The sequence below is a fragment of the Corvus cornix genome, chromosome 3 (assembly GCF_000738735.6).
Source record: "Corvus cornix cornix isolate S_Up_H32 chromosome 3, ASM73873v5, whole genome shotgun sequence".
Lineage (NCBI taxonomy): Eukaryota > Metazoa > Chordata > Aves > Passeriformes > Corvidae > Corvus > Corvus cornix.
Genome location: NC_047056.1, coordinates 23,398,204 through 23,416,389, shown reverse-complemented (window position 1 = coordinate 23,416,389; position 18,186 = coordinate 23,398,204). Strand labels below are relative to the sequence as shown.

General features: G+C 40.1%; 1 protein-coding gene across 2 annotated transcripts in view; it reads right to left on the bottom strand.

Moving 5' to 3' along the window:
- UBR2 (ubiquitin protein ligase E3 component n-recognin 2) overlaps positions 1–16,132 on the bottom strand; it is a 56,313-nt gene extending 40,181 nt beyond the window's left edge. For both annotated transcript variants that reach the window (XM_039568624.1, XM_039568623.1), the window contains exons 1-8: positions 15,967–16,132; positions 10,554–10,813; positions 8,040–8,118; positions 6,485–6,598; positions 3,576–3,703; positions 3,219–3,357; positions 1,429–1,491; positions 54–174 (exon numbers count right to left, since the gene is read on the bottom strand). In XM_039568624.1, coding sequence (XP_039424558.1) covers positions 54–174; positions 1,429–1,491; positions 3,219–3,357; positions 3,576–3,703; positions 6,485–6,598; positions 8,040–8,118; positions 10,554–10,813; positions 15,967–16,044 — 982 coding nt within the window. In that variant the 5' untranslated portion in view covers positions 16,045–16,132. The remainder of the gene's footprint in view (positions 1–53; positions 175–1,428; positions 1,492–3,218; positions 3,358–3,575; positions 3,704–6,484; positions 6,599–8,039; positions 8,119–10,553; positions 10,814–15,966) is intronic.
- Between the last annotated feature and the right edge of the window lie 2,054 nt (positions 16,133–18,186).

The following is an 18,186-nucleotide window of genomic DNA, read 5'->3' as shown; positions in this document are numbered from 1 at the left end:
GCTCCTCTCACAAATATTCTCTAACTTATCTCAAAAAGGTCAATTTTGCCCACCTGAATATCCAATAACACTGCCAAGCCAAGTTAGGAGCTTCAGACCAAAGCTCTGATGGGCAACAATAGATGAATGCATAACTTGTACTTTCAGTGGCTTTGTCTGACGACTGGTATTTCTCTTAAAAAGAAAAGGAAAAAGGAGGCAATGCATATTTAAGTGAGGACTGGCATCTACTTCTATACAGAAATGCAGCATTTCTATGATCAAATTTGGTAATTTATAATATTAATAAATATTCTAATTACTATCACCTACATAGCAAACCCAAAAAAGTCTGAACTTTGTTTATCCTATTAATATTCTAAGGACTTTATTATGCAGTATCAACATATTTACGTCAATCCATTTTCCACTCTTGCCCTGTTATCAATGCTTACACTGATCTGCAGCATTTTACTGATAACCAATCAACCCAAGACAGCCATGCATGTTTGTCCCTCTTGACATGCAGGTCACACAGCAGCCCCTCATGGAAACTGACTGTCCACAGACTATTTTCAAAAATACAAATTAAATACACAAAGTTAAAACAAGGAAGAATTTACCCTCATCTAGGTGTTAGAAAGCATAATAATTAAATGTTACATATAAAAGCCATTTGTTCTTTGCATGCATGGGCAGCAAGTTAAAAATATTGCACAACATTATCTTTAAAAATATGCTAATGTTTTCAAAATACCATGAATAGTTAAAAACCAGTAACTCTAGTTGCAGTTTGTTTTTCAATGGTTGCAGTATCATACATAAACAATTTATTTCATGTGATTAAGTACTGCACTGCAGCAGTTAAAGAAAAATTAAACAGAAAACATTATTCTCATGTTTTTACATGGAAGAATCTTGCAATATATAGATATTAATATATATACATAGATGCAAAATGAAACTATTTGCAGTTTCACACTTGGATTCAATCAGTAATAATCTCCATAACTGTTGTTGTGAAAGACATAAGCAACTTCATACTATGGGGAAAAAACTATAATAATTTAACTTCACTGATCTGAACTGCCATGTAATTCTAAAAGATTACATTTAAAGTTCCCAGACACATCTGTTTTATGAAGGAAAAAATTGTCTACAAACTTCTTTTTAGAAAATTATTTTGGGTGTCAAGTAGGTGTTCCAGTTTGGCCAAATTTAGAAATATAGTAAGAAAAAACCCAACAAAAGACCAACAACAACAAAAACCCCATAAACCAATATTTTGATACCTCTACTGTGCATATTGTAAATAGTATCACCAACACTTTGTATCATTAAAATATAGTGAGTCATTATGATCACAGTATCACAAACTGTGTAGCAAAGCCTCTTTTTGCTTAAGATGAGGCAAGTAAGCAGATAATACCCCTTACCACCACTACTTACCACTATTACTGATTTTGCCTGCTCACAGTACTGGAAGTCTCCGTATCGAACGGACCTACGGCCCTGTAAATTCAGAAAGATGTAACATTACCACCAGCTCCTAAACAAGAAGTCCTGATTCTGTGTTTTACATTAGTATAAAAAACACAGTAAAAGCTTCAGATGCATGCTAACTACTCTGCCTTTCATGCTGTTTTCACTATTTAAAGTACTGTGTATAGTTACATACTGGGATTTCCCAAGTGCACTGTGTACTTTTTAAAAGAAGATAAAATTGCATCATATATTTAGTTACCTGTTACATTAAATTTTCTGTGTATAACATTGTTCTTAAGATGTAACTACACTGCTTTTATTAAAATACTGAAAACATTAGTACAAAGGCATTAATCATTAGTTTTGATATAACTTGAAGATATTTCAGATATTTCAGTGCCTTTTAAAAAGCAGATATTAAAGTTAATTGGTCTTTTAAACATACAGTTGAAGCACTTGTTTTATTCCAAAAGGAAGGTTTTCAGTCTTTCTGTACTGTTAATCCATACATCAAAATAGATAGTTGATTGAATTTATAGTATAATACAGACAGGAAAACTCACTGTTAATTTAGATCTGATGCCAAATCACTGCTTCAGGCATAACATTTCTTTCATGTACACGCTCATGTATATATGCATTCATGGATGTATTTAAAAATAGAAGGATCAACAGTAGGGAAACATCTGAGTGTATCCTACAGTACACACCATGTGCTCATGTCACCTCATATTCAGGGATCAGAAGTGAATCTTTTGGTTACTGGCATCACAAAAAATAGAGCAGTGATAATGCAAAACCAAAATGTAGTTCAGTGTTAAGTAATATGAAGTGGTTATATTTCCTGCTCCACTGACCACCTTGAAGTACTTTAACCACCCAAAATGACATTCCCACTGCCATTTTGGAAGAGATTGCCTTCCCACACCACCCCCCCCAAAAAAGGCATGAGCCAATAAGCCAAGTAAAAAAGACACTCATTTTTCATGTCAACTGCTTACAGGTTCATTGCAAAGATAACAAGGTGCAGTTGCCCAATGAAGTGTCACTTTCTTCAAAAAAATGCACAGGAGCCACAATACAAACACAGCTGACGGAGTGCTTCTGAAACTGAAATACTAGTTACAATTACATTCAGCATATGGTGATTCTGAGCTCACTGCTCTTCCAAAAAACTGTGTGAAATGCTTTTACCTCTTCCTGCCATTATAATCTGACACTTATGAAAAAGAAAATTAATTAAATTTTTAAGAAAAACACAAACCATGAATAGTTCCATGAGCACCAAAACAAAAGCAGTCAGTTATGGATTTTATCCCTCACACTTTACTGGTGTTACTCTGAGAAGCATTTCCTATGTTTGGAACACATTTAGGTGCTCTTTCAATGCCAGCTCCCTGGTTCAGTAAGGGAAGGGCCAAAGCTACTGCCTGTCCTAGACAGAGGAGTAAGAAACACCTTGGTATTTACACTTACAAGACTTACTGGAATACATTTACATTGAAACATATATTCAGTATCAGGTCTGGTTTGGACTAGCCAAATTGTATTTAGGCACTAGGACATTTAGTATTTAGTATTAAGACATTCTAGGGTGGTGTATTTAGTATTAAGACATTCTAGGGTGGTGTGACACACAGGACTCACAGACTCACATTAACCACATGCTTTGGGAAAACAGACTAAAGTAAGTATAGTCATAAAACAAACATTAGGTCAAGGTAATTAAAAGTTCTAACAATTCATTCACTTACATCTCTATCTACTGTTGTTGCAAAACCAATGGCTTCCTTCTGTGTGCAGTTGACAGCCTTCTGAAGGGTATAAATAACTTGCTCATAGGTATGGACTTCATCATTAAACAGCATGCAGTAGTAAGTGTCACTCTTCTCACTTCAAAGCAAGGATTGAATTTATGTCATTCAAAGCAATGTTAAAAGCAAAAGCAAAGTAAAAAATATGAGAAATACAAGTCTATTGCAATTATTGTATACAAAAATATTTCTGACAATTTTAGGAAAGGAAGAAAAGATTCTTAAAATCAGAACTTGCATTTTCAACTGCAAACATATGTAAGCCTTTAAAAGGCAGAAGACAAATATTATACTTACATCATTTCTAGTCCAGGCAATTCATTTTCCTTTTCCCATGTTAATATATCTACTGCGTATTTAAATGTGATGGCAAAAATATTATAAGCTCTTGCTACCATATCTTCTGGTAAGTGCACAAGAGGATCCTGGGAAGTAAGTATAAATAGCAAATGAGAAATTAAATGACATTCAAAACAACCTGTCAAATTTGCACCTCTCCTTATCAAAGATGACGTAAGCATCTTTAATGAGGTCTTTCTTTAAATGACTTTTCAGTTGAAAGGAACAGTCAATAATCATCCTGTTTTCTTCTTCCAGTTCTACACTGACAGTCACCAAAGCTCTAATCTAACATACAGTACCTGAATGTTAACTTGCCTCTGATCACCCATTTACATTTTCACACATTCTTCCATTCTCACTCCCCTTGTTCTCACTCCTGCACACCTTTTAAGATAGATCTTTGAAAGAACTTTTAACCTCTGCTGTATTAAAATCTGCTTCTTCTGCTATGCCTTCAAAACCATAACTTCAAATCCCTGTATCTTTTGTTCCACTTATCAATATTAGTAAACTGCAGAATACAAATGACCATGCATCTCTTGTCCTGTTTTATATGCAGCATGCATTAAAAGGCATAAGTCTTATCTATCCAAGCTTATACAACATGCAGCACACTGGCATCATGATTTATGATGCACGTCTCTCCTATGCTGTGCTATATAAATAATTAACTGCTGAAATGTAAATAGGTGTTTCATAATGATCTGTCCACATCTCAGTCTTGCTCACAGAGAGCTGCTGCCCTTTTGTCTGTGGACCATGCACCCATTTGTGCCCATTCTGTGCTCTCTGTTTGACAACTGCAACAGCCCCTACAAACTATTCCTGCTCTCTGTGCCAGAGCAGAATGGAGGCTGCTGCAGTGTGGGAATGGGAATGAGGAGGGGGAGGAAGAGGAGAGCTGTCTCAGTCTGCCAAGTTGAATGGACTACTTTTTGGAGCGGCAAATGAGAACCACTGGCACCTCTGAATAAGATACTGCAGGTACCACTGCCATTTCTCTCCAGTCCATTTCAAGGATTGTGAATAGAAAACATTATAAACCTCTTTTCTTAAGGAAGCTGTCTTTTACTATATCAAAATTTTGAGAACAATTAGTTCCTCTTCTACAAACCTGGAAAGGGAACACTGCATGGCCTGCAGGTCACCTGGACATACACTATACACTGGGTCACTGACTCGATTCATCATTTGATATTCTGAAGTATGTGTAATGGTTAGCCAATTAAAATATTTAACAGTGGCCCAATTTCTAATTTAGGATTACCTAACACTAAATTTTGTGTTTCACTACAGCTTAGGTTGTATAAAAATGGCCACAATAATCTTTTCTCAACTTAACTCTCCATCATCTACAGGAGGCTTTTGACAGTCAGCAATTCACCTGTATTAGTAAAGTTTATCCCTTACACCCCACGACTCTTTGGAAGCTTTACAAGAGCGGTAACAACTGCATTTCTCTTTTTATTTTTCCTTTCATTTAAAAGTTATCCAGGGTACGGAGAGCTATCAGCCACCAAAAGCAAAGGCAAACCATAAGCAGTAGCTCTCCCTCCATTCCCAGCACTTTCAACAAAGACACATACCTGGGCAAGGCAGAAAACAGGCTCCAATAATGCTCAACAAATCATCCTTAATCTGCCTTGAACGCAACACTGCGTAAGAGACCTCAATCTCCATGGTTTATGGGGAATAAACACAAAGCCTGCCCAGAACCTTGATTTCTCTGTCAGGCACACTCGCTGTGTGAGTGTCTTTGGGCACAGAAGTAGCAGGCCACTCAAGATTTCACAACAAGAGTTTCCTAAGGCTGCTGACTAATGTAAACTGGCATGTAGACCAAGTGGTGAGTCCAGCAGCACTGCTAGAGTCTTTGGGCTGAGAGAGTGAGAACAGATTTTAGAAGGACCATTGTCACTGAAAATACCATTACAGTTGCTTCACTTAAAACCGTCAGATCAGCAAAATTACTACAAAAGCTCTCCTTATATTTTCCCTTTTAAAAAATTTCACAGAAGTTATACTATGTAAGGACAGATGTGAGTGGCTAGGTCAGAAGCCCAGTTAGCCACAGTCATTCCAGAGATGTAATAACAGGTAAGAAGAGTATAAGCAGAAGACAGAATGTTTCTCTAGTCCCCAGAAACTTAAGACACTAACACTTCCCACATCAAAGATGGTTCCTACAATTTTAAATGGCCATTGGTAATTTTTCCCTCCACAACCACGTTAAATTTGTTTTTGAACATATGTAAAGTTTTAACAACAATAGTGTTTTGCAGTGGTTAGTCCAAGAGCTTGAGTTCCTCCTGTACGATGTGGCATGTCTTCTTGCATTTAATATGTCCAAGTTGTTATGCTATGATTCTGTGGTGAAGATGTGTTCTCTATTTTCCCTCTTCATACCAAACAAGCTTTTAGAGACCTCTTCCTGTGACAGCAAGGTATTTTGATTTTTTAAAATCTGTGCACTTTACTTTGGTAAGAATCAGAATATTTGTTGCACAGACAGCTGAATTTGGCTTCTTGGTGCACATGATTACATACAGGTTTTTCTTTTTGCATGTGGCAGAATCCCTTGACCTCTGAGAATATGCAGAAAAACAATGAAACAGAACTACAGCTGCAGAGGTGACCAAGAACATACAAAATGAAGCCTTTAAGCAGAAAATAAAATTCCAGGGAACTTCTTAAGACACTGATTTTTGTCTAACACTGTGGTTCAAATATTACTATTGAAGTTGCTACGGCCTCTCATGCAGAGTACACAAGACTAAAAATAACCTCATGTGAATGATTTATATATACACACATATATACACAGTTAACAATGTTTTGAAACATGATGCCTCAACTGTAATTACCTCTTCTTCTGCAGTTTCTGAAGTGTTAAGTTCATGCTTTTGACAGTAAGGACCTTCCTTCCAAGCTTCTGTATCACCACAGTCACAGAAACCTCCTCCACTTGATGTTGTCATCTAAAATTATTTAAAAACAAAGCAGTTCATGTGAATATGCATATACATATATGCACATTAAAAAATTAGTAGTCACAGCTATACTACAAAAGCACGATCACAACACCTGATAGCTTTAGACAGCACCCTATTAAAATAACAGTGAAACCATGTCTACTATCACAACAACTGGAAGCTTGTCTACCTCCTCAGTGTGAAAGAAAAAGAAAAAAACCTAAACAAAACATCCTCAAACACCTCCATTCTGCCCCACATGAAGGCTCTGGGCTTTTCCTAGTTTTCAGATTTTCTGAATCTATTACTTGCCATGGCATCTGTACTACGCCCAGTTCTCACATTTTTAATCTGAACAAAGCTAAATCATTTCACATGGCATACAGTGAGTAAAAGATGTGCTTTATGACAAAATGAATTGAGAGACATAAATTTTTCACATAGGTAAGCACAGAAAAAAAGCATTGGAAAATTTTAATGATATATTTACACTGTTAAAATAAAATTTATTTTAAAGACCACCTCAAGCTAATAAGTGTAATAATACTCCTTTTGAATCACAATTATTAACTGATTCATAGAAGAATTCTTCTTTCATCTCTTTTTGGCATACTTGATATACTCTATACATACAGGCACATCTTACAGTATCAACTAAACTAGATGGACATTTGAAAGAACATTTGCTTACACTTTTGGATGTTAACTAGATCTGTTAATTCAATAGGCTTGAAAAGTAAAAACCTACATCCAAGAAGTAAGCTGATATCAGCAAACCTGGCTGGGTTTCTTGATGCAAGTTGTTGTGCTTGAAGTTTTTTCCTGAATCCTAGTGTTCAATGTAACCATGTAGTGAACAGATGTACATTAACAGCAGTGCAGTATTGTAATAAACAGATTTACAGAAAGGCTGCACTGGTAGTTTTCAATTAACTTATTCGTTTAAAAACACACCAAGGCCTTCTTGACTTTGTTTGCAGGGCCCTTTTAAACTAATCTGTACTACTAATACCAGTATATTACTAAAATAAGCAGCATTTACAGCTTTCTACTTCAACTTTATGTTTAAGCTTTAAATAGAAGTGGCTTCTTAATAAAGGTTTTTCAATAGCTTTTAAAAACAGTCAAACACAAAAGTCAAAACAATTCAAAACCCAAGTTTAAAGCTGTAAAATTCACTAAAGGGCATGTGTTAAAAATAACATACATTTGTAAGCATAAGTCTTGCACATAAAATTTAATTGCTCAATATTTTAAAGTGCTAACTTCCAGAAATTACACTCAGATCAAAACACTCGAGTTCACATAGGATTACTGCAGACATTCTTAACTTTGTGTTCATTCAGCTGTTGGAAATAATGTATACATTCTTACATTTGAAACTGTTTCACACACACACACACAAAGTCATTACAAATGTGTCATACACTCCTGCAGGACCACTAACCCTGTATCGGTGCTCTCTGTGAATGCTTCCAAGAAAGCATTCCATGCACAACACACAAGTTGGGTCAACTGCGCAGTCTCTGAGAACAGCAAAAACAGAAAGAAAAAAAAAAACATTAAACACTTGCTTTTGCCTTTAATTACACATTTTATAATAGGTAATTTTCAAATATCCCCAATATAAACCTTCTAACATATATATTACTCTGAAAGAGGAAAGGGATGGCTTTCAAAGAGGCGAAACAAATGAAATAGAAAAAAATCTGTTATCACAAGAGAAGAGGCTTTAAAATATTGTGTATTAGGTATATAGTAGGTAGTAGGCCTAGCTGGGTAATACAGACATTGCCTTCAAGATGTGAGACAAGTATACAGGCAAGTAAACAGAACAATCACATGACCCAGGACAGGCAAACAGTACAAACCCAAGAAAGTTCTCTCGAGTACAGTGTACCAGCACTAATGATCTCCAGCAATCAGAGAAGACATTTTTCACTGAATATTGGGAAGAAAGATCACACACAACAGACTGAATCAAACCTCTGCTTCCAAGCTCACTGAAGAGCTGCAAGAACACAATTTTCTCAACCAGGAGATCAGAGACCGTAATAAGGTCCTGTATACAAAGACTGCTGTATTAGAAGGAATATTTCTACTCAAATGGGCTAAACAAATTAGACAATTATGTATTATATTTAACTGTCTCCCTGAAAAACACTGAAAATACAGGAACTTATGTAATGCAACTGACTTCAAGGCACCTCAAGATTAAGGGAGCCAGGCTTTGCAATGTAAAAATAAATAGCAGGTGAATGTGTGTCTCATGATTATTACTAAAACCAGAATTCAGAGAAACAACTTATTTTGTTCAAAAGAAAACACTAGAGATCACATGAAATCATATTATCAAAAATTCTCCTAATTTCATTTAACCAAATAAATGATGGAAAGATCATCAAGCAACTATGACTTTCTATGCATGACTTACTATGCATATTTGTTTTCTCCAGAGAAGCCGCTAAAGGTGAAAGTGTCAAAGGAAAATTATACAAAGCTCTACTGTTTTAGAATAGTTTATGTTCATGGCATTTTTTTTAATTAAGCAAAACAAACCAAACAAAAACAATAACAAACAAACAAACCCCAAGCCACCACTGAACACAACAATGTGCCTGATGTGCCTGCAGGATTTGGTAGATCAGTTCTACAATATTGAATGTTGATTCTTCAGAGCTCTAAACTTGTGGCAGCGTACTTACAAATTCAGTACCACTTGTCAAGTAATTTCTTAAACAAGTAACTGTGCCTATACCTAAAGCAGATGCAGACCTGTAAGTGGCACAACTGCCCAGAAAATCCACTGCTTTTAAAGTGGACTTGGAAAATAATTCTTTGCTGTATTCCACAAAAGCTTAAATTAAACTCTCATTATTCTTCATTACGAGCTCTAAGTTAAAGAAAATTAACACACAACAAGAATCAAATGTTTCCTGATCAAAAAAAAGAAGAGAGGGACTCCATCCTTAGCATGTTAATGATCAAATACTGTTCATATGAAGCAATTAAAACATTGGGAATTCTGTAATTTTCTTCTAAACACACTTGCTTTTTCAAGACCAACAACTCAATACGTATCTAAAGTACCCACCAGTTTAATCTTATCCCTCTAATTATAAAGAGGTCTCAAAGCATTTTCAAACCCAAAGGCCAGTAAGGTATTATGTTTCTAGAAGAGGAGAGCACTAAAAAGAAAAATTCTTCCACAATCATTCTCTCCTTGTAAATGAGGGGATGGAAACCCAGATAAATAAACCCTTGAAATTAGAGAGACATTCTATCCCCACGTCACCTCACCAAGTGTTTCAGTGAGTGGTAGAAACCAGACAAAATGAGAGGAATCTGTGACACAAACAAACTGCAAGCAGTTCAGAAAATAGAAGACAAAAATGAACCTACAGCTAGTAATACAACGGGCTTAAAACTGAAGATTTGTTTAAATACTTGTAATTGGTTAGGAACTTCCTGTTCTCTTTCAAAGTAAAAGTATTTTTAGAGAGATCTAGAGATAGAGAGGTAGGGGAAGAACTAGAAGCTGGTACGCTTGTTTAAGCATCTGATAGATAGGTTTAGCAGGTCACAGAAAGAGGTCTAAAATAAAGGATCAACAGTAACAGCTGATATTAAACATCCAAAATATACACACATGCCCACATACTTCTGATTAATGCCCTTAAATCACTCTGATAGGTCACCCCAACTCCTTTCTTAATCTTGCATTGCTTTTGTACAGAAAACATTAGTTTACATGAATTAGTACATTATACTAATTAATATTTTCCCATTTAAACATCTGTAGCGTGTTAATTTTCCCCTGATCCCACCTGTCATGAAAGACTGCAAGGTTACTTTAAAAATACATTTCAGCTATTAACTTTTCATTAGGACTATATTATTGCTGAAAAATGTTCAATGACTTCACAAATTATAAATACTTCACAATGTTAAGTTGATCTACCTGCAAGAATACGTAGGCTCCCCCACTTTAAAAACACGGCCACAGAGGTGGGAAGGTTTGTTTGCTTGCTCAAGCTTTGGAAAACCAAATGCAGGATCTTCACCACAAAGATACCATTCCACTGGTCCCAGCAAAACATGTTGTGCCAGCATGTCTTCTCTCTGAGGGGCAGGATTGGGACCCCTGCAGTAAATTTTTGGTACATAATAGGCCAGATGCTGGTATACTTCTTTCTGAAGGTCATTTGCTTGCAGCCATTTCTTTTATATTAGAAGAAACGAGAACACAAATTCTTCATTAATAAAAACACCAAACACAGTTCTATCCATTTAGATTATTTTATTTCTAAAAGAAATACCTAAAATAGCATTGCAAAACTAGAAAGTCATGCTTCCTTCTAAGTGTTAAATCTAAATGATCACAAAAGACAAACATTAGGAAAGGAATAATTTGTTTCCCTGCTCACACATTTTATCCTTTTGACATAAAAAATTCTTCTCAAAACCACAAGATTTAAGAGAAAAATTCATTAAAATTTTCCTCCAGGATGAGTGACCAGTAAAATGTTGGCAGTGACTTTTAGGATACGGCCTAGACTATGTTGGTTGCATTGCTCTGGAGTGCAGACAAATGCTGCCAGCTTGGGACAGAGAGGATCAGCAGGAGCCTGGAGTTGGCAAGGAACAGAGACAAAAAGTACACGGAGAAAAGCAAACACAGCATTAGGTAACAGTCCCTTTCCAATTTAATTTCAACAAATCACCTGTGAAAATGAGAGAGTTTTGGTTTCTCCTGCTACCAAAATAACCCATCTAAATTACTATTTCAAGTGTGATGTTAGATCCATGAATTCTTGCAGAGGGTTTGTGCGGCAATGTTTTGGTAGCAAGGCGGCTACAGGCTGGCTTCTATTAAAGCTGCCAGAAGCTTCCCCCAGGTCCAAGAGAGCCAACACCAGATGGCTCCAAGATGGACCCACAGCTGGCCAAGGCTGAGCCCATCAGAAACAGCAGCAGCACTTCAGGGATAACAGATTTAAGGGGACAAAAAGAGAGCAATAGCAGCTGGGAAATGTGAGTGAGAATATGGGAGAGTAAGAGCTCTGCAGACCCCAAAATCAGCGCACCAAGGAGGGGCAGGAGGTGCTCCAGACACCAGAGCAGAGATCCCCCTGCAGCCCATGGAGGTTCAGAGGCATGAAGAGATCCACCTGCAGCCTGTGTGGGATCCCATGCCAGAGCAGCTGGATGCCCAAAAGAGGCTGTGCCTCCACAGTAGGAAGCCAGTGTCAGAGCTGGCTCCTGGTAGGACCTGTGGCCACATGGAGAGAGAAGCCCATGCTGGAGCCAGTTTGCTGGCAGGACTTGTGACACCACGGGGAACCCCCTCTGGAGCAGCCTGTTCCCGAAGGACTGCGCCCCTTGTGAGAGACCCCGGCTGGAGCAGTTCATGAAGAACTGAAGCCCATGGAAGGACTCACACTGGAGAAATTCATGGAGGGGTGTCTCCCGTGGGAGGGACCCCACACTGGAGCAGAGGAAGGATGTGAGGAGTCCTCCCCTTGAGGAGGAAGGAGTGCAGAGACAACATGTGAGGAACTGACCACAACCCCCATTCCCCAACCCCCTGTGCTGCTCAGGGGAGGAGGTAGGGAAAACATGAGTGAAATTGAGCCAGGGAAGAAGAGAAGGATGGGGGGAAAGTGTTTTTAAGATTTGGTTTTCTCTGTCATTACCCTACTCTGATTTGATGGCTGATAAACTAAATAAATTTTTCCCCTAGTCGAGTCTGTTTTACCCATGACAGTAACTGCTGAGTGATCTCTCCTGCTCCTTATCTCTACCACAAGCCTTTTGTTGTATTTTCTCTCCCCTCTCCAGCTGAGGAGGGGAGTGAGAGAGCAGCTTTGGTGGGTACCTGGCACCCAGCCAAGGTCAACTCACTACAATTCTTTTAGTCAATCAATTGTAAAAAACAATGTTGGCAGTTTTTAAAAGGCATCAAACTACTGAACTGCCCTAAGCCACTTAAAAACTCACAGCTTCTCCTAGGTTTTTTTTCTCCTGGTATATACACACAGAATAAAAAAAATCCTCTAGGACAACATTTGTTTTGTTTCTGCCTTGTGGATTACAAATTTAGAAAGATTTAAACTGTAAATTAAGACTGCAAGGTTTTTATAATAAATGAAAGCAAGCACATACTGCAAGTGTCCACTGATTAAATCCTGTGTTACATAAACAGCTTCAGCATGCCATTTCTCATTGTAAATGTGACAACCAGATACCCCCCGGCAACTTCTGGAAAAGAGTTCAGAATCACCCTAAAACTGTATATGAAAACCCAGAATTAATTATACCAAAATAAATGAATTTGGTGATCAAATGTTAGAGCTTGATTTACTCTGAATTATTTATAACTTACTCTAAAGAACTTATGTTCAAGCTAACACAGTTGTAGTTAAGTTCCTTGGGATACAGACATTCAGAGTCAGCTGAGCATCTGTGCAGACTGGCTGCATTTTTGCCTTTTTTTTAAATATATTGTAGTAGTTTCACTTACTAGCTATGTTTTTCTAAAGTAGAACTTGATAGTTAAAAAAAACTTAATTTGTCAGCGTGCTTTCTTCACCTCTCTTTTCCTAAGTTTGACTTAGAATCATGATTGATCTGCTAAGTCTTTCTATATTCATCTAGCTTTGATGGTCAAAGCCCAGTTTTTTTCCAAGGAAGTCCAGGGAAAAAGGTTGCCAAAAAGCCATAGCCAAGAATCTAGTTCACAGATAATCTCACCATTCCCATCAGGATTCAGAGAATACCACAGAAATAAAAAATTTAGATGTATAGCTTTCATCAACAAGAATTGTATTTTTCCCACCAGTTCATTCATCTTTTCCTCTCCTTTCATCAGTTTTGCCAGATAGCTACTACTGCCAGGAACTGACCCAATCACAATGGCAGTGACTTAATCTTTTCCATGATTTCCATTTAAGAAGCTTGTTTTCACATTATTTTCTATGGCATATACTATGAAATAATACTAGTTATTAAACTGCAGCATTTTTTCAGCAAAATATCTTTAACTTCAGTCTTTTAATTCAGCAGTACATTACTAATTTCTGTCTAAAAAATACACAGTGCATACGAGCTACACTACAAGCTCAGACACATACCTAGGCAGAGAAAATTCTTGCTCCTGGAGTAAATGGCAAAAATCCTGGGAGTAGTTGTCTGAAAGTTAGGTGTGGCAACGATGAACGTCATCACACCTAAATCCGTTTGTGGAGCAGTTCTATGCACATAACTGTGCATACAGTTTTGAAAATCAGATCCTGGATGAAATAATATCAGAAGGAAATCCAGGCTACTAGGACAAGGAAACAGATGTGACTCTAAGAGCTGCCAGGAAGGCAACTCACAGGTCTGTTAATAGAAATATATACATAGGTATACATATGTAGCACTGCCTTTCTAAATTGCTACCTGGGGAGCACTGAACTCCAGAAAAACTACTCAGAACTTTGGAATTTGTTCTTCAGCAAAAGCATTCTGCACTTAGGCAAGTTTTCAATTAGTATTTGTCTATCTTCTAACCTGAAATCACACACAAGAAAAGCCAATATTCTACTCTCCCAAGAGAGGTTTTTATCAAAAAGGGAAGTGTATTCCTCTTCACTTCCTCCCTCCTCACACTCACTCTCCTGTACCAACTTTAATTGCCCTGGGGAAAAAAAAATGTGCAAAGCATTGATCAAACGACACCTTACGTAAGTAAATACCTAATGGATCATCCGGGTTTCCATTAAATCCACATCTAAGTAAGAAATACCAGGAGAACAAAACGCAGAATACTAATAAGCCATAGAACAACTCACTTCCCTGTCTCAAAAGCTAAAAGGTACAATTTATGGCTTTTTTTTAGCTACACAAAAAAATAATTGCAATGTAGGCTCATGTTATGTAAAAGAGAACTTTTTTTTGCTATTTGTGTTCTTTGGAAGTTTATCATTAAGTTGTTGCCATGAGAAGCTGAAGCCCTAAGTGCTGCAACTATTGCTTTGGGATGGCATTTGTTTTGTTAATACTGGGCGATCAGCAAAGGAGGCAGAAAAACCACACTGTAGATTCGAATGATAGATTTCAGAATTGGAGCTTATGCAGGTGCTGACAGATAATAAAAATGAGTAGGAATTGACTACATTTAAGTTGGCACTTCTACCTACAGCAAATTCCTAAATGCATTCCACTGGGTGCATGATTGCCTTGAGTTTACCTATGGTGTGACCCAAAAAAGCCATCTGCTACTCACACAGACGAGGTAATTTGGGCTCAATTTGGACTACTTTACAAATGTTTGATGGTACTATTTGGTTTGCTGTAGAGAGGAAGGAAGACTAATCCTGGAGCTAAACTAGCTAGGATATTGCTAAGTGTGCACATTTGCCCATCTAATCATACCTTTGTCTGCATTGAAGATACACAAGCATAATCTGAGGATAATCTGAATTATAGCATTCTTTCATTTTCATTTGGAAAGCAGGCAAGGTAATTCCCATTGAGACACAGACAGCTCTTCAAGGTTTTATCCTACAGATATGCACATGAGCAGTCTCAATACTTTCAACATATGCATCCAGTTCCTCAAATGCCCAAGTGTCTAAATGGACAAGCATTTATGCCAGAAAACAAAAGTTCCTCTGAAGACTTTACCCTCGAGACTACATTCCTCTTCCAACTACTCTTTATAAGAGCAGGAAAAGTATATAAACAGAAGTAGATTCCTTCAAACGTTACACTGATTTTTACTAATATTTCCTCTACAAATATCCCATTCTAATAATCCTAAGATTAACTACTGCAAGCTTTTGCCAGAACAGCATCTTAAATAGTGGGGAGGAAGGAAAAAATCCTGTAATGGCACTTCAACACTGTAAAGCATATGTGGGGTTAGACATCCACCAAATTAATAGAGGGGGGGATGGCCTCAGGTCTAGGCGTGATTGCCGGCAGAGAGAGGCGAAAGGGCAGCAGAGGCGGGGGAACGTAACTTCAGGAAGCGGTTAAGGAAGGGGCGAGATGCCCGGCCGCCCCCGGCAGGGGATGGCCACGTCCAGGCGGCTTCCAGGGAGCCACCTGCGCCAGCCGGCACAACAGGAAAAGCTGGATGATCGCTGCCATCGATTTCGGCTGCTGCAACAGCGACGCTGGCGACAACAGCGGGCTCAGGGCACAGCGGGACGCCGCTGCCGGCCGGGGGTGCCCTCAGAGCCAGCCCCGGCAGGGACACCCCCTCCCGGAGAGCCACTCGCCCCGCGGAGCGGCCTCGCCCCGGCCCCGGGAACGGCTCCCAAGGCCGGTGCCTCCCGCGGCCTCCGAGCCCCCGCTCCCTCCCCACGCCGGGCCCGCCGCCTCACCACGGCGATCTCCTCGGCGGAGCACTCCAGCAGGCTCTTGTCAATGGCCTGCACCTCCGCCTCCACGTCCGCCGCCATCTTCTCCCGCCCCCTGCCCCGCGCCGCCGAGGCCGAGGCCAGGACAGCCGGAACGGGGCCCGGGCGGCCGCCCAGCCCGGGGAACACACACTTCCGCCCCGCCTCCCGCACGTCACCGGCTGCCGCGCCGCGTTCTGGGGGCTGCAGTCCTTCCCCGGCACTGCTCGGCCGGGACACGGCGCTCCGTGCCTGGGGCCGCGCTGCGGGACCTGCGGGGCCAGGCCGGCGGTCGGTACCCGCCCCCCGGCCGCCTCCGCGGGCCGTCTGCCCCTCTCGCCTCACAGAATCCCAGGATCATAGGACGGGTCAGGTTGGAAGGCACCACAGTGGCTCATCTGGTCCAACCTCCCTGCTCCAGCAGGGTCATCCCAGAGCACGTGGCACAGGATTGCATCCAGACTGTTCTTGAGTATCTCCAGTGAGGGAGACTTCACAATCTCTCTAAGCAATCTGTTCCAGTGCTCGGTCACTGCACCGTAAAGTTCTTTCTAATGTTCAGGTGGAACTTCTTTGCATCAGTTTCTACTCCTTTCCTCTTATCCTATTGCTCAAAACCACTGAGAAGAGCCCAGCTCCATCCTCTTGACACCCTCCCTTCACATACTTACATTGATGAGGTCCCCTCTCAGTTGTCTCTTCTTGACGCTGAACAGGCCCAGCTCCCTCGTAAGAGAGATCCCAAACTGAGTCTCTCAATTGTTGTTGCCCCTCCACTAGACCTGCCCCAGGAGCTCCACATCTCTCTAGTCCTGAGGAGCCCAGAACTTGACACAGCACTTCAGATGTGGCCTCACCAGTGCTGAACAGAGGGCCAGGATCACCTCCCTTGACCTGTTGGCAATGCCCTACCTAATGCACCCCAGGATTTTGTTGGCCACCTTGGCTACAAGGACACCGCTGGCTCATGGACAGCTTGTTAAACACCAGCACCACCAGCTTGTTGACCCCCAGCTTGTTGCCCACCAGTCTCCCCCAGTGCAAAGCAATATGTGGGACTGGGAGCACCTCCAGTGTGGCTGGCAAAGCTGGGTGTCCCCCTCAGCTGAAATGCTCTTGTCAACACTGCCAGTGGGCAGTGAGAGCTTCCTGGGAGGCTCCCACATCCCATGAAGGTGGAAAGAAAATAAGACGGTAAATTATTATAATGCACCGGGCAACTACGGCTTTAAGACAAATGTTACTAAGTAGCAGAAGCTATAAATTCGGTTGCTCAGCTTCCAGAGGGCCACCCAAGCTGAGGCGTGGCTTGCTCACTCAAGTGGGGATGCAGGTCTGAGTCTCAAAAACAAGTCACCACCACCGAAGCCAGCAAACAATCATCCTCCATAACTCCATTTCCGCACACACAGGCTCAGCATCTTATGAGGCCTTTCTGAAAACCTGTTGTACCACTGCTGTACCCATGGGCTTGCCTTGCACCTCTGTAATTACAGCTGGGCCCAAACCAAGCAGACCTGTCTGGCCGTGCATGCAGCCATGGGGCACTTGAGTGTGCTGAGGTTTAAAAACACACCTTCCTTCACTTGCTGGCAACTTCTGCATAGACCTAAGCATCATGCACAAACTGAATACTATTTCTACCTTGCACCTCCTGTCAGCCTTCATGGCTGAGGTAAGGACCCACCCGGCAGGAGCCTAAGCCAGCAAATTTTGCTGAGGAAGCCTCTGCTCTGGAGAATTTACACTTCCAAATCTAGACAATGCATGGGAGGGAAATAAGCAGGCAGGAAAGGCAGAGCAAGTTGTAATTGCCTGCAGTACTAGCTGCAGGCAGCTATAAATGTTACCTTTGCCAAACAGTGCTGAGTTACAGCAAAGCTGTGCATTGAAAGTGAATGCCACTTCACATCTTATATTCCTTAAAACTTTGTAAGCATTCTCATAGTGAGTATGCATAGTTGCTTCTTCCCTTTTTTATCTCCTTTCCTCTCCCTTCTCCTCATTCTCCCCTCTATTAATAATTTACATATTGAGTTTCCCAAGGGAGATACATTATCTTATATCTGTGCAAGCAGGAACAAATATATCTATGGCCATCCATTGATATAAGAAGGAAGGTGGGCTGCATGCCGTCATCCAGTTCCTCTTGTGGAGATTGAACATTCCCTGCATCAGAGGGCAGCACCACGTGCTTGTGTGTTA